Here is a 22,977-nt window from a genome sequence, read left to right on the forward strand (position 1 = left end):
CTGCAGGAAACCTCCCCAGTACACTGGATTTGCCATGTGTCACAACATCAACATCAACACAACCGGAAAACAACGGCCTAACAAACAGCTGAATTGTTCCAGGGTATGGATCTCCACCACCTACTGGGGAAGCAAGCACAGACTGAGGCAGAGCTCTTCAACCCTAACACAGGACCAGCTGCATGCCAGTAACCCATAAAGCACTGACATCAGGGCCAGCTCCTCTGGCCAGCTTCTGCTCTTTAGGAAATATGTTCCACCTAACCTGCTTCCAAAGAGAAGCTCTTAGACCATGATTTTTTATCTCTGCCTAACGGTTGAGGAATTCAAAGAGACCACCCTCTGCACATTGCCACTCTGAGGGCCACCAATGTGACCAGGAGGTAAGAGTGAACAATATCTAAGTTCCCAGGTTTGGCAAAAGCAACCAGCATTCCTGATTGTTCATCAAAAACCTGAAAGGGGCTCTGTTTCTTGAAGACAACAAGTCTACTCCTCATGAATCCCAGGAGACTGAGCAAGTAGGCTCCACAAAGCAAGGAGTCCAAATCGCTGTGCTCTTCTGGAATTCAAGGCATCACATTCTGACAGTCCCAAACTCGGGAAAGTTCAGGTCCAGACTCCCATCCCTCAAGAGGTTACAAATACCACCACTAAATACCAAGCTCTTAAAAACCAGTTCACGATGGCGGCTGGTACAATTCATCATTTAAACACACAGTTATGCTGAGGCTCAAAAAGACAAAATGATTTGACTTCAGCTGCCCAAACAGTCAACAGCAGAGCCAGATGCAGGCTCTGTTTTCCAGCCAAAAGACCACACTGTCATCCCCATACCAGGTTAGAAAAGAGGTAAGAACAGACATGCTATAAGAAACTCCTAGATCAGTATTTGAGGAAAAAAAAAATCATCTTCCTACCGACTGTGACACCTGGACTCGGACTTCACTGGTATCCAGTGGCGAGGTACTTGACCCCTGAGACTTTCTCTCTGAACTGGATTGATGCTCCCGGTATTTCTTTGACCTCGCAGGTAATGACAAGAACTCTTTTCCTGAGATCTTCAGGTCTCCCATGTGATGGCTGTCCCCATTCTGGTCCTTGGGAAAGCAAGAAACAGTCATTGCACAAATTGCCTCTCTCTGGTTTACATGGAGATCTGTTGGCAAGTAGCCACAGAACAGGAGACACACAGAAGCAAGAAGTTAATGTGGAGTTTAGATTGTGTGAGTTGCCACTTGTCATGTGCAGAGCTGAATGAGGACATGTTGGCCATCTCTGCCGTGTGTGATTTTAATGAGTGGAGAGGAAGCATCACCCAAACAACACACAGTCGTCAACTTCTCCACAGGGAGAAGTAGCATCCTCTTAAAAAAAAAAAAAAAGGGATGCAGGTAGAAGCATGGCTGGTTTATTTATAGGCATAAGGAATGATGGATGAAAGGTCCAGAAGAAGAAGAAATCTGCTGCTAGCGATTTCTGGCAACTACGCTCATAAAAAACCTCTTCCATCTTTCCCAGGATACAAACTCTTGGCCCCAGTCCCTCCACTTGCTGTTCCTCACTTCTCCCCAGCGCCAGCTGTGCAGCAGCCCACACTGCACCATGGATAACCCAACCATGCCCCAGGGGACATGGCTATGCTAGATGCTCCACAGCACTTCCCACCTCTAGGATCCAGCTCCCAGCACAAACATTGCATGGCCTGACACAGTGTCTCCCACTGTCTTCAGCAAGAAGGGCCCTTATCCAGCCGTTTCCTAATGAATGGTTGGGGTCCCATTCAGCTCTTCTGCCAACCCTCACGCCAGCAGAGCACATGGGGACCGCAGGGTGACGTGGCTAACTACAGCAGACGATCACAAGCAGCCCCCTGTCCTCTCACTGCTGTTCTCCTTTGCTCTCTTAAATGCTTGTGCTCCGTGCTCCCACAGATGTATAAAATACAGGATTATCATCCCTGTGTAAAGCACGGGGAAACTGAAGCGACAGTTTACATGTCTCAAAGTTTTTACCCTGCCCCGTGCCTGGCTCCCCCCTTGTCATCTCCATCCCTTACGACGCACGCAGCTCTATCCCTTCTCTGTCAGAAGACTGGAATTGAGCTAATGGCCCTGCCTGTATTATCATAACAGCCTCATTACTGCTGTCACACAGATGAGGCTCTCGTACAGAGGTACCAGAGGAGTATTCAGCATTTGGCTCCAAAGTCACTTATTAAAGGCACCAGGCACTTTATGTGTAACCTGTGGGAACCGAGTGCTTAAACCTGCTTGAAGCTTTGGGCTTCAGTGCTTCGGGGCTGCAAACCACCTCTTCATCATACATAAAGCGCTGAGGGGACTCCCCAGGGTATCCTCACTGCAGCAATTGCAATTACTTGCAGGTGAAAGAATCTCAAGTACAGCTCAGGAGATGACCCAAGGCTGGGATTTAAGGGCACACAGACTGAAAAGCCAAGGATACTGAACAGGATCCAAAGTCACTGCACAACAACAGCACAGTGGGATGCTGTAGCCAAAATGACTTTTCTACTCCTTGCAATACAAACAGGAACAGTGAGAACAAGTACAGAGAGATTCATTTCCCTAGATGCTATTGATGGGACCAACTGCAGCGAGGCTGGTGCCCACATTTTGAAAAGCAGCCACAAAAGTGGATTTCAGAACCGGAAAGAAACTGCCTTACAATGCCTTACTGCCTTAGTTAGAGCCCTCAAACTGTTTAGTTCATGACAAAAAGAATAGATGACTCAATTACAGCACGCAAGCACCTTCAGGCTAAAAAACAGCATGTGATGAAGAGATTTTTAGCCTGGTAGAGAGAGGAATAAACAAGAACCAATGGCTGGGAGCTAAAACCAGAGAAGCTCAGAACAAGGAGTAAGGCACAGGTTGGAGAGGGCAGTAAGATCAGGGAAGCACTGTTCACGCTGTATGCTAGGACATTCAGAACCGAGGAGGGTGCTTCTTGGAAGATACACTCTACCCAGACACATGACTCCATGCAGAGGCATTGGACAAGAGCTCCTGGCCTGTGCAGTGACAGAGGTCCCTGCTGACTTTGAAGGCTATCTCTAGCAGAGATGATGGGCAGAGAGGGTGAGACAATAACAGGAGGGTGCTGGAGAGATCACAGTTCAGTCCAGTGATGTATTTTTTATAATTTTATCACCCTCACCACAGCAAGCTTGAAGCAAACAACCCTCTCCCATGACTGTAATCATGGGAGCAGCAGCAAAGAGAAAGGGGAATTACATCCAAAACAGTCTTGCAAGGAGAGGTGAACTCACACACACCCCGCAGGACCATGGCAGGGAGAATGGGACTACTCATGCCTGACTCCACAGTTACAAACTACCCACAGCTCCTGTTTACTCCATCCGCCCTGTGAAATCCCACAACCCTGCCTGAACTATTGAATGAGGTTCAGTTTGTACAGCAAAGAGTAGGAAACAAACAGCATTAGCAGCACATCACACATCAAAACTCTCCCTGCCGACCCTCTGGGCTGTGGGTTGTGTATCCAATGAGGATACACAATCAAACGTCTCCCTGACGTCAGGCATCGCTGTCCCTGCTATCAACACCCCAGAGATGGAGTTGCACTGGTTAAAGCAGGCAGGAACCAAAATGGCCAACGGGCAGTTGAAAGAATTAATACAAGTATGTAAGTGTGTTTGGCATTTAACTCCCAGAGTTAATTCAGGGAGGAGCTTTTGTCTGAGCCCCCAGTGGTTACTGGGGTGTTTAGGCAAAGGCAGAGCACGGCTGCCCGCCTGGCCACCTCTTCTGCCAACAGACATGACCGAGCCTCATGGCAGCACCAGTGCCTGCTGCTGGGCACATCCAGCGATCCGGTGCAGGATTTTCTGAGAAACTTAGATGATCCTTGTAGGCAGAAAGGCTCAGTGCCTTCCCAGCTGACTAGAAACAGCCTTTGCCCTGGGGAGACTGAGAAAATACTGATCTGCTTGGATCTGACACTTCCAGCAGTGAAGCGGAGCAGAGGCAACCCTTAGAGCCACTTGGAACAAAACCTCTGCCTCCTGCCACGCACCATCTCCTGCTTCTGACCTCCCCTTCCCGACCTGTGCTGAACACAGCACTCTGCTGGGCTAATAAGGCACTGAGACTGGCCACCAGCCACCACAGAGGCTAAAATGCTAACGATTATCCTCTCAATACAGGTTTGCTGTTTGTGGCTTTGGTTTTTTGGTTTGGTGTTGTTTGGTTGTTTTTTTTTTTTTTTTTTTTAAAAAAAAAAGCATAAAGTGGATTTTTCAGCTTTCAGTTGTTAAGTGCCTTTTCAGTTAGACCAGCTGTTCCCCTCCTCCAAGCTCTCTAGAAGCCCTCTCTGGTTAATCCCATTGACTCCAACATATCTGCTAATTGCATACTTCCCTGCAAACGAAGCCAGTCAACAAGCCATTACAGATTCCTACTGATACTTAATCTTCGAGGCCAGACATGGTTGCTTACCTTTTCAGAAGGGAACTTCAGGAGGTCTAAGCTGTCCATGCTGTTCCTTTGGAGTCTCTTTGGCCTGGCTCCTGCAAAACAACGCACTCTTGCATCAGGAGCATGTCACTCACTGACAGCGCTAATGTCACACAGATAAAATTCAAACCATGGCAGATCCTCCGCTCCTGTTAACTACAAAGTCAAAAGGACGGGATGTTGCAGCTGTGCTGTCCTTGAGATTCCAATGTGGACTGGTTTTTTTTCCCTCTATTGTTTTGGGTCTTTTTCAAAACACTATCACAGCAGGGTCAGCAACAGCTAGGGCTGCATGAGGCTTTTGCTATCAAACCAGTAGCCGGGTCACACTATGACCCTGATTCTCAAATGGGATCTCTGGAATTCAGGAGTTACAAACCCCACACTAAACCACAAAGGTCATGGGACTGGCATTGAGAAAAATCATAACAAAAATACAGTTTAATACATCTGTGAATTTGTTACTTTATCTTCGTGTTTTTAAAGAATGTATCTGGGATGCAGCTTTGAGTTTTCTCTACAGTCACAAGGACGAAAAAACAAAGTGAAGGAGCAAATGTTTTCTAACTGCCATAGGCCCAGCCTTAAGGGGAGCAAAACCTCGCCCTGAACCTGACTGAGAAATCAAAATTTAGCAGAGTTTGTGGTATTCATATGAGATTTCATAAAATTCATTTCAATGTACTATTTCAGCAATAACGGTGGGTGAAACGTAGTTCAGCTCCGACTCCTCTTTCCAAATTCTCTTTACCTCCATTCTCCCTCCAGCCTGTTTCCAGCTGCTATTGCCTTGCTCACTAATAGCCAGGATTTGCAAAATGGCCCTGGGATGGCTTCCTCACACATCTGGGAAAACTTCTGCCCTCCTGCTCCTCCTTTCCTGAAGATTCAGTTTTGCTGAGCACCACATGACATCCCACACCAGCACCACCAAACAGGGCAGAAATGAAAGCTCTTGACTCGAGGTCCCATGACAGCTTCCAAGCTTCAGGGGAAATCCTGGGGGAGGGCGAATGAATGCATGTGAATTGCAACCCATCCCTGTGCTGAGCCCTGAGAACGGAAACGGCTGAGCTTTCTGTGGCTCTTGCAACAGCAAACCCACCAAACCTAAAGATTCCCCAGTTTCCCACCACCACCTAACAGCACCGTTGCTTACGTTACAGCAGCCCCCGTGGACCCTGTTTGAACCCAGGGTGCCACTGAGCTGCTCACTAGAGAAACTTCATGACAGAGAAGGCACAAAATTCATAAACCCATTCAAGACTAACTGTAAGCAGGACATGGGGATTAAATGGACAAAGCCAGCAGGTAGCAGGGATTCCTGCACTAACACACATCCAGCTCAGCCAGGGCTCCAGGTGTGACCATAGTTATATCTAAACTGCAGCAACTCCAAAGACACCACTGCTTTGAAAAGTTCAACCCCGCTCAGCTTCATGAGATGCAAAACAAGCTCAGACCAGCTGGGACTTCATTAAGGATCCTAGTGATAAGTCTGCCTATTAGTGGTAAGTGACCTGAAGGTAATTTCACTGCCCCTCGCTATCCTGAAGTGATTTACTTCTTGCGGCCATAAAGCCTCAAATCAACCAAGTATTTCTGCATGTTTCTGCCTCTCTACTCCCAAAAGCACATTAGCACCAGCTTCATTTTAAGGTGACTTCAGTACTGACTAGGCTTTGAGTTCAGCAGGGATTGACATCAGGGTTGGTGAATAGGTGCAGAACAGATATCGATGCGAATACGCAGAGAGCAAGGAAAACATGTCACAAGCAGCTGTCATTTCTACCAAACTCTGCCCCCTTCCACCTTGTAAAGGCAGTTAACTCACTCGGCAGCAGCTCAGTAACAACAGGATTTGATCCCGGAACGTCAGCAATTGCGGCTGGCACTGGCAACTGTTCAGACATGGGGTTGCCATCCCTTTGGAGCAGGCAGGAAAAAAGGACCCTGCTGCCCTCAACAAAGCAGGCAGAACTCTTGGTTTTACCATTTTTATTTCAGTCTGTGCTTATGTTTATTAAGATATATTATCCAAGGCACCTTACATTTACTAACATATCTTAAAACACCTCCTGTGAGCAGGCTCACAAAGGCTCGTGCTGTTGGATACCAACGGAATGATACGGTTATTTGGTAGCTGAACACAGGGATTACCACAAGCTGGATGGACACTCAGCCTGAAGACAGCAGAAATGACCAAGCCTGAGCCCTCTCCCACCATAAAACGGTGAGAGCGGCACCGCTCCCCGAGGGCAGGCACAACCCACCACTTCACCCCATGCAGGACTCCCACACACTAAATGCCACCCAACCTCACGCTCCCCCAGGGTAGTAGTGATACCAGCTGTCCGCTGACAGGACCCCGAGCTCTTAACCAAAGCCAAAGTCCCCGCACCACCTTAGTGGGAGACACAAGGCACCCCCTACCCAGCTCCCATGGCTCTGCCACGCTCCCACCAACAGCCTGTGGGCACCAGCACAGATGAGGTGGCTGTGGAGCAGCGGGGTGGCTGGTGCTGGCCCCAGGGCTCCCCCCATGCTGCCAAACAAGTGAAGGGCTTTTAGCTGCTGCCACTGTGTCAGGCAGGAGCTCAGCGAAGTACAGGCAGCGGTGGGTTGTGGCCAGTGGCTCCCCGTTGTGCAGGAGGACGTTCTGGATGTTGCTAGAGCTGCTCATGGCTCTCAGCTTCCCTCAGAATAACCTACAGTCTTATGTACGGAGCAGCAAAGTGGGTCTGGAATAAAAGCCACCTACAAACACTTAATGAGATAGTATATTTGGGTTTCAAAGCAATGCCCAAGAGGCGAGGCCAGCATCTGGAAGTGAGCGTGCGTCACAGCGGCTTTTAACGGCCACTTCCAGGAAAGCAAGAAAGAACCGAAGTGCGTCTGATTAGATAAACACACATCATTTCCAACAGTCTAAAGAGTCGTTAATTATACACCTCCATCCTCAGGTGCTTTTGTACATTTGCAGTAGCATTAAACCGCTGGCCAGAAACCATTTATCTCTGATCTGAGAAAACCTGCCTTCCTCTTTGTTAATTTAATATACGTAGTCAGCTGAGTCTAGCCCAGCATTGGGGCATGCAGAACAACTTGTCTTTTCCAGTTGTTTTGATGCTGGTGTTCAGCTGTTACCACGTGGATTTCGCATTCAGTTGAGCAGTTAGGAATTACAGTGAGGAAGCAGTTAGGAGTTACAAACTCAACTTCAGAGCCATCCAACTCAGCTGTTTTTTTTTCCAGAAGAAAACACAACCAGTGCCGGGGCCAAGCACTGGCCTCGTGAAAGCCTATGGTTCTGCCACCCCACTCACCACGAGCTGTCCCGCGGGTGGAACAAACAGCACCATTAAAACAAGCAGCTAGAAAAATTAAGAGGCTACTTATCAATCAAGGCTGTCGTAAACCAGATCGACACAGGCAGGTTTTTTCCTGCAAGCGCAGGAGCGTCTCCCCTTTGCTCCACAGCAGATGGGCGCGGGAGCCTGTGTATACTCATTTTCCAGGAAAGCAGAAAGATTTCCATACTCACAAGCAACCCAGGACAGGAGGAGTCCCATTAACTTTCCACCTCTGACCAGGACATTCCCTCAGATGGCTCCAGAAGTAACTTTCAGCCTCCTTCAAGTTATTTCTCCCAGAAATACCTGCAACACTGCCTAACACCCAGCAAAAGTTCAACTCTGCCTGTTTCTCCAGTGCCGATCAACAAAGTCAGCAGCAGCTGTGGATGCAAAAGATTGAGCAGCTGAAAACCTGAGTCTGTTCCTCTGGAAGGTTTTTTCCTCTCTCTCCAGTATTTATTGGCATGTTTACCAAGCTTACTGCAGAGTAACGGAAAACCTCAGGGGCATTTCTAAATGCTCTCTCTGTCTTTAAGGTTTACTGAGATCTCTAATAGAGCAAGTTGAAACCTTCTTGTGAACATCAGCTGAGCAACGGTACTGACTGGCTGCATTCATGCCTTGTTTTCCTGGAGCTCCTCGGATGCTGTTCTTTTCACTGCTCAGGCCCAGGGTGGTTGTTTCTTTTTAAAATATTTTTTTTCAAAATCTCTCCCTGCCCCTCACCCCAGCCTATGATCTCAACACCACCATGAAGCAAGGGGATTGTTTTTACTTTTTGCTTCTGCAATTTTGTTCCTGAGGTGAGTTTAACGGTTTTCACATTCTTGTATTTCAAAACTCGATGAAGCAGTCACCTCCCTCCTTCCTTGGAAGGCAGCAATGGACTCTGGGGAGGGGGCAGTTCACCGCAACAGAGCAGAGGGTGATGCCTCTGTGCTTGCCTGCATGCATACGAGACATCCTCGCTTCCCCCAGCTCCCTCACACACCCCACATCTCACAAGGACTCCCTATTCTTCTGCCTTTGGTTCACCAACCCAACGTATCCATGCCAGATACCCACTCAGACCCATCTTTTTTCTGCCTCACACACCTACCCTGCAGAAATGGGGGTGGGTCCCTCTGCACATCCTTGTGCCACCTGCAACAACATGGGTACAGGTACATTTATCTACAAACCTCACAGCCAGAAGCATGGTAGTGCACGCTCCCTGCTTTTCTTGGGCTTTTTAAGCTCATCATTGTAGATCTACATTGGCCCCTGCGCATCTGATGGAGAGGCTATGCCCCTGTCACCAGCTCCATGACACCTGGAAAGGCAGGACCAGTATGGTCTCCAGAGGGAAGGACATTCTTCCTTGCCACAGGCAGGTACTCCAACAGGCAAGTCCCCAGCTTTCAGGGTGCAGTTTTGAGGAGAAATGCTCACGCAGCAAAAATTCTCTAGCAGTACCTTGCTACAGTGAGATGCTGCTACAGAAAACACAAGGAAGTGTTTTATCATAGGATGGTGATGGGATCATCCCATGTAAATTTGCAGTAGGGCAAACCTGGGCAGACAGTGTGAGCAGAGTTCTGTTCCTCTATGGACAGTCTCCATATCCAACTGGTGCTCCTGAGATTTCAGAGTTGACAAGATTGAGCAGAACATGTGTAGCAGCAACGCAGGGAGTCCTGCCAGGAGCTCTCATCAAGTTGACATGTGCTTTGATAACTCCTAGGCTCTCCCCCATCTCCAGCAGCTTGGAGAGCTGCCTACTCCATCCCGCTTTGAGAGGAAGCAAACCCCCCCACCCCCCTGCGATGCAGATCGAGCGACAGTTCTATTTGCAGGCCGGGAACACGCTGTATCCCTCTGGGGTGGCTGTACCAGAGGAAACAGAATTAAACCTGACAGTGGACTCCACAGAAGACCAAGAGGGAAAGGTTGTATGGCCAACATCATCCCCCCCGCCTCCAGTGCCCCTGGCTGAGCAGCGCATACAGCTCGGTGGCAGCAGCTACCCCACAGAGCACAAGCTTTGCACCCCAAAGAACACGACAAATCTTGGCATAACCACTTGCCGTATTCTCATGAAAAGGTCATTTCTCTCTGTACCTCTGTTAACTGAGATACTGACTTGTCTTTTGGGTGAGGTCTTCCAGCCCAGGACAACATCTCCTCACATTTGTACAGACCAAAGCATTTCATAACCTTTATTTTGGCAGACAACTCTAAATATTGTTCAATATGATTAAATTAGACCAGCCAGCCAGTTGTTTGGGGTAGAAAACTGGTCTGTAAACCCTTCCAAGCTCAGAAGTGACAGTGGAGATACAGTCCAGCAATCCACATGCTCACAGAGCATCTCAAATCATAGGCTACTGACATCTAATCAGGAAAGCTCTGTCAAGCTAGTGCTTCGTTATTACAGCAAGCTCTCTAAAGAGGAAAAGGGGTGGGGTGGGGTGTGGAAAATCAAGCGGATCAGCGAGAAAAGCAGTGGGGGGACAACACAGGGGACAGGGAAGCATTACATTTAAAGCTTTAATTAGTCTTCAAACACATAATGGGTTCTGGCACTATAAATCCACTTGACCTCTATTATTGCCAGCACTTGCATGATAAATGCTGGCATTTGTTTTCCCAGTTGTTACCAGCATAGAACAATACTTTTCTCTAAATAAAGCAAGCAAATAGTACCAGTTATTTATGGCTGTGCCATAAAATTCTGGCACCAAGCTGTTGTGTGTCAGTCCATGGAAAGGACCATCTGCTTACCCCCCAAATCCTTTAGACAGGAAAGGACTCGGGGAATCCTGACAGCTCTGAACCCTTCTGTGTCTGAGGATAGGGCTAAATGGGCAAAACAACGTTTTTCTGCCTATCAGTTATTTGAGGGGTTTTCTGGCTGCAGGGTCTAGACAAAAGCCAAAAGTGGGCATGGCTGGTAACAGAAAGGATAGTACACATGAAAATAATGAAGTCAATCCATAACTAAGGGCTGGGGAAAGCTGTCAGGAGGTTGTTTTTCAATGTGGTGTCACATCAGACTTGCTCAGGAACGTTTTGGTCCCATGCAAGGCCCTCCATCCTCAGGTCTCCATTATCAGAACTGGGAGCCAAAAGGACAGGAGCAATGCCTCTTCTGCTGGGAAGATCAGGCTCCAGCATGTTTGCTCTGATGTGCTGTATTCATTGGCACACAGAGAGCACACAGCTGAGCAAATATCAGCCTTCCAGACAGATCCTGAGCACTACAAAAACCTTCTCTGGAATAACAATTTTGCAGGTTTTTTCTCCGTGGCAAAACTCTTCCTTTAAAAAAGAGAAGTATATACAATATGCAGTTAATAAAGAGAAATTACTTTGGAATCAAGATGCTCGTCTGCCTGATTTGGCAGAAGATGCTTTGTGTACATGTCACCAGAGTTTCACATCCTCCAGAATCCAGTCTGACAGCTGAACAACTGGCTGAAAGTAACAGCAGCACTGCACATCTATATGGCACCCAGGAGCCTCCTGACGTCTGGCTGCATCCAGGGTGAACAGCTAGCACAGGCTTCTCAGGCGGGGAGAAGAAATAGACACTCCAGACCCCACACCAGAACAGCCTTCACATACACATGGAAGAGGTAAGACTTTAAGCAGAAGTCCTCCTTGAAGATAGAGATGGGACAAGGCAGCAAAACCACATAGCTCAGGAAAGCTGCAGTCTTTGAGTACAAGTTGATTTTACATCTTGTAGCCTTACAACTACTATTAATTGCCATGAGGTTGGGCGCATCTTTGATTTCAGTATTCCCATACACATGCAATGGGCATTAGCTTTTCTCTAATTGAGCAAGGCTGGAATAATGCTTATTTGCAAATCAAGTGTTAGCAATCCAGGTCAAAGAACGAAGTATTTTGGCGTATTTGCAGCATCTAGAAAATGCAGAGTACCCAATCATGCAATACCTAACAGATACTAAATACAAGCCTTGGAGCTTGTGGGAAGCTTGGAGATGTATTAGAGGCAGCCTACTGTAACCGTAACCTCCCCCAGGCAATGGTCTGCTTACTAGATTAACAGTTGTGGGGACAGGAGGATTTTCTGGGCAATAAACTGAACTGGGTGGAGCAGGCTGGGAGGAGGCATGTAACCTCAGGGCTAATTCAAGAACAGCATGAAAGGCTTGGCAGGAACACCTGGGTTCCTCCTAAGAGCAAGATCTTCTCTGCCAGTATATAGCAGAGTCTCATGACCTCCCATCTTCCTTTATCAGCTTATGTTGAACAAGCAGAGATCAAAAAGAAACCGAGTTTGAACTAGAAAGTGACACACGGTAATTAACACAGGCAACACCTCCAGCAGCTAGACAAGCCCAGCTACGGCAGCAGAGTCCTACAGACTGACTCAGGGAGGGCAAAAGAGAGAGCACCACACGTCAGAGCTTTGCAGTGATCAAACACTCCCAGTAAAATCCTCTAAAGAGGGTCAATGTTCTTGATCCCTCCTCCTGGATGCTGTTGTGAATCAGTCAGCAGCTTGCAGCAGCCAGACACTTCCCAGCTACTGGAACATGGCTGGCCACACTGGACTCTGAATTTGTGAGCTCCGTCTCTAGAAGCTGCCAGGTCTCTGCTAAGCAAAGGTCTGTTGTCTGAGCGCTCGTCCCTGCCAGGCTAGGGGCCAGCCTTGCTGCTGAGTGAAGGAGTACGGTTCCTGAGGTCAGTCAAGAGATAACGGTGACTCATGCTGAGGGTCTGGCCTTGCCTTGCTCAGTCAAGCGCCAAAGCAGACCATGGTCATCCGTGTAAGAAGTTTCAGAGATAAAAATTAATTCTAGCTGGGTGAGCTCAGTCCCTTTCTTGCTCTTGTGCTGCAAGAAAATACAATCAGCAGAGGCATCTTGTTCCTCACAGTAATACTGTACCGTCAGACAGAAGATCATCATAAGCACAGGCGTTCCCTACTTGTTGGCTACCAAAGGAAACTGTCTGTGTAAAGCGCGTTTGGGAAGCAGACAGCACACACCAGAGCTGGGATGGCTGCAGGAGCCTGGAACAGCAGCCAAAGGGAACTTCAGGCTTCCCAGCTCAGAGCAGGAGCTTGTGCAAGGAACCGGCAATTTCCAAAAAGTTAGCTCTCCCCACAAGAGCCCCTTGATTTAATGGACAGCTTTGCCAAAAGCCACGTTGTACTTTCTCTGCCCCAGGCTTCAGGAACTGGCCTCTCATTCATCCTCCGTTCTAGCACTTGCAGTCTTCCCTGGCATCAAGATAAAACAAGCACCTGAGTTTCATTAGCTAATTATCTTCTCCTCCAGTCCTGGAGCATTTCCTCTGCTGTGAGCTGAGAAGTTTTGATGTACTTTACATCGATGCTGGGAAGGAGGCTCATGGATAGGGCAAGATGATAGAAGAAGATTTAATACTTCTTAACGCTTTGAGAAGAATATTTTAAAACTTCATAAAGCCAATACTGGGGCAGTCTGAACCGAGTGCTAAATTACTCGTTTTAAATCCAAATGACTCAGAGGTTCATCCCCCCCATCAGCACTGCTGGAATGATTTAACAGCTATAACAGCAGAGGTTACTCAGATTTAGAAGAAACTCATTACAAAGATAATGAAGAGGCATCCCTTAGAAATCCTTAATCTTCACCCAAGCAGCACTCCTGTCCTTCCCACCCTGCTCCCTTAAGCATCACAGTAAGGACCACCACAGATGCAGGTCTCTTTGGACACCTTCCTGCAGGTGCCTTACTGGGAGGCACACAGGATCATTTGCACTAGCACTCCACTGAGCATCTGTTAGAGCACAATAAAGCAACCAGACCACCTTGCATTTTGCCTTCCACTTGGCCAAAAGCTACTCCGCTTCATTCAACAACCTCATCCATCAAAACCCTGCATAAGCAGGTACAATTAACCAGCACGGCCTCAGGCTTTCATTTTCAGAATGAAAAAAGGCTGAGCTGCAGCCCATCAGCTCTCGGGGAAAATCAAATATAGCTGAGAATACTTAATATAAAGCCATTTTACTCGCTATGCTTACTCAGTCTGACCAGCAAGGACAGGGCAGGTTCCATGCTGAAGCTGTTAGTGGTGTGACTCTTGTACTCAAGTGCCAAGGAAGGCAAATGCTACCTGGACAGTGAAATCACAGCTCAGCGAGCAGGGCTGTCCCCCTGGTCTCAGAGGGTCACATCTCTCTGCTGTCACCCAGCAGAGTCTTTTGCGAGAGGGCTGGGCAAGCCACAGAGAAGGAACATCCCTATCCCTGGGCAGCATCCCAGCCCAAGGCATGGTCTGGCATGGGTTAGCAGCTCTGCCGCCTCTCTGCTTTGCGTCAATAGAGGGCTGGTCAAGCTAGCATATTTCAGCAGCCCTAAACACTTCTTAGATACTTCAAAGATATTTAAAGCAAGCAAACAAACAAAAACAAACAGACTGGGAAACATAAAAGCAGATTTCTTCTACTCCTGTCTAATTGATCCAAGGGTTCAAAGATTCCTGTGAAGAATGCAAGCTCAAAACTGCATTGAGGACGCAAAGACCCACATTCAAAGCCACAAAGAGCTTTGAATCACTGCTGACGATCACTAATCAGGAAGGACTGGGATTTCATGCCCACCCAGGCTCAGCTGCCCACTTCACCATTTGAGGAGACAACCTGAAGCATGGCTGCCTCTCACACAGGGATGTGCAGTACCCAGCGCAGAGGCTCCTGAACACCAAACAAGTGGAGCAGCCCTGTGCCTACCCCTTTTTCAGCAGAAGATGTGCAGAGAGCAGGGGAAGTCAGGCTCACAGCCGAGTCCTTTCCTGCCCTTAGAGCCTGTCGAGCGCAGCTGGGCAGCAGTGTCTGTGTACTGCAAACAGCACAGAAACCTTGCCAGGAACCAGCTGACAGTGCTCTGAAAGCTTCTAACATGCCAATGCCTTCTGGAACACCTGCATTCCGCCCCACCTACACCCAACTGCCAGGAGAAGTGTTGCTCAGTGTCTCCCATCACTACTGCTTCCATCAGAAATGATGACTGAGGCTGATGCACTGCTGAGAGTGGAAAAGCAGCCCAGAGTCAGTTTTCACTTTGGAGAAGCACTGAGGCTGGCCCGAGCTGATCTCTGCCCTCCATCCAGCACGCCCACCCCTTTGGTGGTGGACGAGCCCCTTCTCTGTGCTCCCCTCCCAGCTCATAAGCTGCCCTGGCCAGTGCCAGGCTCCAGTGGGGAGAGCTGGCCAAGAGGAACTGAAAAGGGGAAATGTGCAAGGCAGCACTGTTTCATACACACTGGAGACCCGAGTTACCCACCCAGGGACAGCCCAGGCAGGCGCTGCCACCAGGCTGGGTCCAGGAAGGGCTCAGCTCAGTGCTCCCAGCTCACAGTTACCTGCAGAGCGCTGGGCACAGCTGGCTCCTGGCTTGGCAGATGCAGAAACCTCAGCCCAAACCAAGTGATCTGGAAGAGGGCAGCTAGCGAGGGTAGCACAGGCAGTCAGTGCTCCCACCCCACGTTCAGCAGCGATGCCCAGGGCAGAGCTGGCTGCACCCTGGGACACCTCCCAGCACCAGGCAGCGCTTATTCATGGCTGCCTTCACCCCTGCAACTCCTTTATAACCTCAGCAAGTTCCCTTTCTTCTCCCCAAAAGCAAAAACCTACCAGTACTCAATTCCTACTTATCATGTGTGAAAGAGGGTACAACCGTTTTTCAGGGCCACATTTTTGGTTGTCTGAAGAAACAGACACAACCTCTGTTTATTTGCTTATGTTTTATCTACTTTCTATTTTTCAGTTTGTTGCCTTAAGCTATCTGTGTTTGCATCTCTTGACAAGGTCATTGCTTTCACAAGTCTTTTGCAGCACTGCCCCACTTCCCTGGCCTCCAGCTTTGTCTTCTGACATCCAGTTGCTCTCAGAATATTAATTAAAATCACAAAGAGCTCGGCAAGATGAGCCAAAACAGCAGAGGAAAACATCAGACACTCCTTCCACCCCCCAGGCCCTCGGCAGAGGGCAATGCCCAAGACTTAGAAGCAAAAGTAACCTGTGAAGGACATCACAGTCTGATGGTCTGGTTCAGGGTTTCTCAGCCAACGGTACAGATTTTCCTAGAACACAAGCTTGCTATGAAACTTTATTCTACCTGCTTGATGAAATGAATGTGGTTTATAACATCCCTGCCTTCTCAGATGACTTTAGCATCCTTATGAATATGCAGCCATTTTATAACCTTAAGCAGGGAAACAAATCCGAAAGGAAAAAAAATAATTGAAAGCTCTCCTCCCCACAAGATTTGTTGACATCAAAAGGCACGGCTGGTTCAGAAGTCAACTTGCATTTCAACTCTCTCACCTGCTTCCTATTACAGAAACAGATGTTCCTCTTGCTGTAAATTGCTGCTATTAATAATACAAATAATTATGTTTTTCTAATCATTTAATATGTGCACAGGAGGGTACCAACATTCCTAGAAGCCATTAAATACACCTCCCTTCTCAAGGGCTCAGAGGCACATTGGGGGCCTCTCTTAATCCTCCACTGAAGTTCAGAGTAAGAGAGCTGAAGCTAGAATAATCATTAAAGAGAAATCCAGGGAACCAGGGTCCTCTCCATGGGCTGTCCTGAAGACCCATCCTCTCTCCAAATCTCTTTGCAACAAAGACAGCACTTTTCCCACCAGAGATGCATGTGTAAAAGCACGCACATGGCTAAGCACTGCAACACTCACACTCCCTTCCTCCAGCAAGATGCTGCTGCACAGCCCTAGCCCACAAAACACAGGGGGCAACTGATTTTTACCTCCCCAGCAGGTTCCCAGGACCCGGTGAGGGGCAGCATCACCCATGTCCTGCCAGCTGGGGAAGCCCTACTCTGCAAGGGAACCTGCCCCAGGCCCTGAGGTCCTCTCCCTCTCCCACACTGCAAGCCCCAGTCATTCACTGGTTTTCCTCCAGAGAACACTTTGTCCTGTTGACAACAGCCCCAGCCTTGGAAACGTGAATAACAGCACCACACGTTAACAAGGTCACTGCAACCTCCAGTGGCTGCGAACACTGTCTCTGACTACAGCCCTTCTTCCCACTCTCCAGTATCTTACACACAGACTGGCATGGCTCTGGCTGTGTCACATGAGAGAAAAATCACTACTGGCTCCAAGACATTAACACATCACAGGTACATCTGGATCACTGAAGGGCAGGGAGCAGCCCACAGGCTGGCTCTGCCTTGCCCTGCCTCACCTTCCAAGTTCAGCTCAGTGACGGATCCGGCTTGCCACGTGCCTTGAGCAGAAATCCCGACCCTTTGGTGCCACGTCCCCTCCGAGTCTCATGCTGTGAGATGCAGTCAGTGGGGCCACATCATCAGCCGTGCGGGGGATACCGCCATGCACCAGGCTCAGCTCTCCCCAAGAAGGGCTCTGCTCAGACCAAGACATCCCTGACCCCCAAGGGACACTGCCTGCCTGCAGCAGGACACCAGACAAGTCCATAGCAGGCTGCATTCAAGCCCAGATTCAACAGGGAGCATGTTATGAGAGCAGAGCTCCCCGTGCTCTATTTTTCCAATTATTTCCAGCTAAGACAAGGCTGTGTGCTCCTGGCTATGCAATATGGTCAGAGCTGCAGAGCCCTTCTTCTAGATAAATCTGGCCCAACCCCTTCCATGGCAGCTCTTTTACGCAACATGCTCACACATCAGTCAAACGTGTCTCAGCATGCAATGCTCTCGTGCCCGTGCAGTCCTTGGCACTGCCCTCCTCCTGCACCCCCCATTCCCCAGCCTGAGGGACCTGGCACCCCATCAGCTCATTTCCTCCACGCTTCACACCGTCCCAGGAGCAGCAGCGACATCAAGGTTAATTTCCTGTTCTCCTTTCAGAGCAAAATCATTTGCCAGAAGGAAGCCCCTAACGAGATGCCAGGAATGAGCGCAAGGCCCTAGCTAAGTGGTTTCCCAGCAGTTACCAAGTGGAGATGATGTGCAGGAGGAGGCTGGGGCACCTGCTGTGGCCCACACGACCTTTGAGGAAAGAACTCAGCTCCTGATGGGGCATGGCAGGGCACACTGGCTCCCTTGCCCACAGCTCGATTTCTCAGGAAAAGCTTTAGCAGGCTACGCCTTCAAGATCAATACAGAGAGCAAACACGCACAGCCAGCCTTTCTCCCTCCCAGAACACTGCGCCTCAACCCAAGCATCATCTTCTCTGCGTCAGTTCTACCAACAGGAAAGAGAACATACTGCCTAAGAAATGTGTCTGCACTAACAAGGTCATTTTTAATCAGCCGACACCTCCCGGGATGCAGTTTCGTGTGTGTGAATTATTAAGTCTGTCCACAGCAACAGAGCAACCGGCTGGAAGTGCCCCATGCCAGGCACCCACACAAGTGCCTGCAGCGGGCAGTTCCAGGACAGGCAGACGGTCCCTGAGCTGGGGACACACGTCAGGCTGGCAGGCTGACAGCACCATGTGGCGAGGACTCGGACTCGGCTGTGCTCTCCTGCTCCCTGGGGAGCAGAGGGAGAACAACCCAGGGCCCAATGCGGTGAGTAAAGCCATTTTGTCTGCTGTAACCAAGTCTTGCCATGCGTTCATGTCCAAGCTGGGCATCATTGCAGCTGTTCTGGGGGTGAGACAGCACCCAGCGTGCTGATGCTCACAGCCTGCCTTCAACCCATGCTGCAGGCTTGTTCCTTGGGTGCTAATCAGAATGAGAGCAGCCAAAAATCCCTGCCAGTCACCTTTTGAAAGCTTGCTTTATCAGTCAAATCAGTTTTAAAAGGGCCCTGCAGAGCTTTAAGAGAGACAAAAGCAGATTTGCTGCTTGGAATTCCATGTCCAACAAAGATTAATTCCATTAACTCATTCTGTGCCCTTTTGGGGGCTTATCCTTCCCTGTCCTTGCAGCTTATGGGAAAACACAGAGCAAACAGACCACAGTCTTCTTTCTGGTAAAGGCACTTGATAGCCTCATCTTGCTCTGGCATTCATATTTCCTCCCATGTTGCCCACTTGCAAACAGCTCCCCCTCCCCACGCACCATATCACATCTTTCGTGAGACCTGTCAGTGTCAGCAAAAGCCCAGAAACTCACCTTGTGCTTCATAGCCAGAATAGTGATGAGCTGTACCCACGTCCTCATCCCCAGGGCCCAAGCCAAGGGCTGACTTGAGCTGGGCCATGTTCACCTGTGCTGTCAGCTCCCCATTCCGGTCCCCGATCTACAGGGTTGAAAACCAACAGGGCAGCTGGTTAAAAGGCAACGTGCTCTAAGCAAACAGCCCCTAGCAAAGGGTTTGTCAGTCCCATATCAAAGCAAACACACAGACATCGAAAAAAAGAGCTTGGAGACACCCTGAGAGACCATACAGCCCATCTTTCAACACTAAAGCAACTCTCCAAATCAGTTCCTTGGTGATAATTTGGGAGAGGGTCCATAGGTGCTGTGCACTGGGCTACACCTTGAAGCGCAATTGTATGGAGCTTGGTACAATGAACTGCGGGGGCACAGCTCGCCCACTGCTATAGAACTGGGACAGAGCTAAACGTGCACGTCTGGTCCGTCCTGCAACCACGTATGGCTTTGGCAGAGAGCCCTGAAGCGCTCAGCCCCCTTCCTCAAGTATTTCCATAGTTACTGAGCACCAGACAGCCACACTACTATCAGCCACGTGGGTGGTGTCACACTCCGGGCTCGGATGCTCCAAAAGCCCTTATCTCCTGGCTCAGATCCATACAGCTTTGAGTTGTTCCTAGTGATCTACCCACGCAAGACTCCAAAAATCTTTGGGAGTCCAGATTTTTCCACATTCCCATCTCTCACCAGCCTGAGGGCAAGGTAGCCAATGTTACATGTTCAGGAAGAGATCTGTCCAATGGCTTCTGCTACTTAAAATGGGGAGTCATAGGACACGCTGCTCGGCCCTCCTCAAAGTTTAACCAAACAAGAAAATTGCCGTGCTGCACATCACCAGCAAACACAGAGAGGGCACTCAGAAACAGCTCTAATCTGCAGAGGAACAGCAGCCTCTGTTACAGAAGACGACCTTGGCTGTTCCCTTGGAGAGGGCTGACTCCCTATTAAATGCCTTCCAGCAGCTCTTTTGTGGTCCTTCGAGATAGACTGCAGTGTGAGCCATCCTAGAACAAAATCATAAATCCTCACATTATTTATGACAAAGCCCCAAACACTAGTAAAGGGAGGCAGATCAAACAGCTTATTATCAGGCATAAATACCCTGCCAATTACAAGAGATTGGCTGCTGACATCATTTCCAGAGAAACTACTATGTCCTGCTTAGGTCTCACAGTCCTTGATGCTCTGTTAAATGCTTCTCTGACTTCCACTCATTCCAGATCATCTCCAAGGCCCTATTAACATCAGAGGAACACACTGGCAGGACAACGATGCTGGGCAGGACCTACAACACATACCCTAGCAGAGCCCTGTTTTCTGCCCTCAGCTCACATGTCTCAGTTCCCCAGGAGCCCTCTGCTGCATGCAGAAGTCAAAAAGGTACTCGGAGCAGCATCTGAGAGCTAGGGCAGCTTCCAAGGTTTTCAGGTACACACCCTTTATTCCAGCTGTCACTGAAAAATTTCCTCTGAAACCTCTGATCACCTTACAGCAGCTTCCAGTGTGGTTCCTCTGAACAGGCTTCATTTGGATTCAAATTTCACCATCAGCATTTTGTTGGGGGAGAAGGGGGAAAGGGTAATGGGAAACGAGCTGCAAACATCAGTGTGCAAAGGTCTAAAATCACTGGGTTTCTGCTAGGCAAAATGCTGGTGCTTGCCACAACAGCACAAGCCGTTCACTTGGCTCCCAAGGCTAAAATAAAACATGAGCTTTATAACAGAATCACTAGCTGCTAGAAGCTAATGCAGGCTCTCCTCAGAAATGGACAGTCTCTGCACTGCTCCATAATTAATGATGTAGGGGAGTTTATTAGCCATCTGCCATGAGTAACCTACTCCTCGTAACCTCCTGTAATCACAGCCATCACCCCAGAATGAGAACACTGTGAACCTCCACCCCAAACGGGTTTCCCCTCCACCCTCAGAAGTCACCAGGACCACTGCTGCTCCTGGCCTCCTGTCACCCCTCCTCTGCACTGCGACGAGCTGCCATCTGGCCCCGAGTAATCAGCCCCACGCTGCAACACAGCCCTAGCGGGCTATAGCTGCAGAAGTTACTTTGTCCTAAAGCGTACAGGGCCAAAGAACAGTATTTCTTCTGCATGTCTGATAAGCATAACTAAATACATAATTAGGCTGGTATGTCAACCCTACCCTAAGATTTAGCCAACCCAATAGACTGGCAGGAGAACACACAAAGCATTTACACATGGTGATTTCAATTAGTGCTTCATCTGGGGAAGACTAAAGAGGACACAGCTGAATGCCACACAACATACTGGAAAGAGCAAACCATGGGATTCTTGCTTTCCATACTTCTAAGCCACCTAAAAATGCTGTAGGTTCTTGTACCAGGAAAGCTGCAGCTAGCTGGGCAAGCATGGCTGTGAAAACGAGAGTAGCTGCATGCACGAAAGCCCGGACAGCACAGCAGCAGTACGGGGCCAGCTGCAGGCTGCGCTCGTCCAGCATCAGCAATCGATGGCACGAGGACAATGCTAGAGTTCACCCCCTCGCAGCTGGGACACCCTGCCAGCTCCACTGAGAAGAAATGACTTGTCAGACGTACACCCGCACCCTGTGCTGTCGCACAAAATACGGTAAGTTTAGAGCACCCAGCCACCAGGGAGAAACTAGCCTTTTTTTTCCTGCAGGTACTTAACTTGCCAGCAAATTGAGCCAGACCACAGCTAGAATCACCAGGTCCATCTCGGTCAGAATCTCACAAGCCTTGTGTTCAGGAAAGGGGGGGGTTGTACTACCAGACTGGACACCAAGTGGTATCAGTTCCTTCACACCAGCTGGGTGCACAACACCTTGGTCAGCAGACCAGACAGTGAGTCCCCAGATCCCTTCCCACCCAGGAACATCAGTTAAGAGCAATGTACAGCAAATTTATTAGCTGTAATTAAAAGGAAGGCTGGGAGCCTTCTATAAAAGGAGCATCTTCCAGCCAAGCTCTGCAGTTCCTAAAGACACCACTGAAACAGCACATACACAAGGGCTTCCCAGAGCAGTCATTGCAAGAGGGATACAGCTTACTGGCACAAAATAAAACCTTCCTCTCAACAGGGTGGACTGATTCCCTCCGATCTGAACCAGCTTTTCTTACCTCTTGGGAGATTTCAAGATGTTTCCTTGCAAAGTGCAAAGCTTGTTCATGGCTCCCCAGGGAGACATAGGCATTTCCTAGACTCCAGCAGGCTCTTCCTTCTCCCACCCTGCAAAACAGGAAACCGTCAACCACAGAAATGCTGGGCAAAACCCAGCAGCACGGCATCCCCTTCGGCGCCTCCTTCCCCAGAGCACTGGCAGCCAGGCCTCCCCAGCCACGTTTTCACCTACAGAAAGGTTCTACAAAGGAAAACGAAATGCACTGTGCACCTTAAACTCTTCTGGTGTCATCAGTAAGATCAGGGAACGAGCAATAGCCTCAGAAGTGGACCTCCACCCACAGCAGCAAAAAGCTAAGCAGCGCAGCAAAGACCCAGAACGGTTTGGCTTCTTTTGTGAGAGTCAGCCCAAAAGCACAAGCCAGAGCTCCTGTCCAGCTTCTGCCTCACACAGCAAGGATTCATCTCCAGAGGTGCACAATGCATCAAAAGGGCACATAACACCCAGGGATTTTGTTCAACAACAGCCCGGGATTAAACTAGCAAGAATATGGCAAGGAGAGACTGTTGCAGACACGCAACATTCTCCTGCTTAAATACCATCACTGTGTCACCCAAGATGCATGCAGTTTTAGTCTGTGCATGCAACAGTTGAGCAAATATTGACCTATTTCCACAAGGCTTTCAGGGCATTGCTTCTTGTTTTCAGAAGCCAGGGAGTGCAGGCAGGTGTGGAACAGGCAGCCCTCACCCCCAGCCCGAGCCAGACACCCAGGTGTCCCTGGAGCAGGTTTCAGCACCTGTTTGCACAAGCAGGCAGAGACCTACAGCTGATCAGAGCCTGCTCAGCTCTGCAAGCGAGCAGATGTGGGGGGTGACGGGATAAAAAAAGCA

The 22,977-nt window shown here is 49.1% G+C and overlaps 1 protein-coding gene across 6 annotated transcripts in view; it reads right to left on the minus strand.

Moving 5' to 3' along the window:
- GPSM1 (G protein signaling modulator 1) overlaps positions 1-22,977 on the minus strand; it is an 81,100-nt gene that overhangs the window by 25,323 nt on the left and 32,800 nt on the right. For 5 of the 6 annotated variants that reach the window (XM_080401957.1, XM_080401960.1, XM_080401959.1 and 2 more), the window contains 4 exons: positions 22,083-22,191; positions 18,927-19,053; positions 4,482-4,552; positions 921-1,100 (listed from right to left, as the gene is read on the minus strand). In XM_080401957.1, the coding sequence (XP_080258083.1) occupies positions 921-1,100; positions 4,482-4,552; positions 18,927-19,053; positions 22,083-22,191 (487 nt within the window). The remainder of the gene's footprint in view (positions 1-920; positions 1,101-4,481; positions 4,553-18,926; positions 19,054-22,082; positions 22,192-22,977) is intronic. The other variant, XM_080401961.1, reaches the window with a different exon arrangement.

The sequence above is a fragment of the Falco punctatus genome, assembly GCF_963210335.1.
Source record: "Falco punctatus genome assembly, chromosome: 9".
In the NCBI taxonomy this organism is placed as follows: Eukaryota; Metazoa; Chordata; class Aves; order Falconiformes; family Falconidae; genus Falco; species Falco punctatus.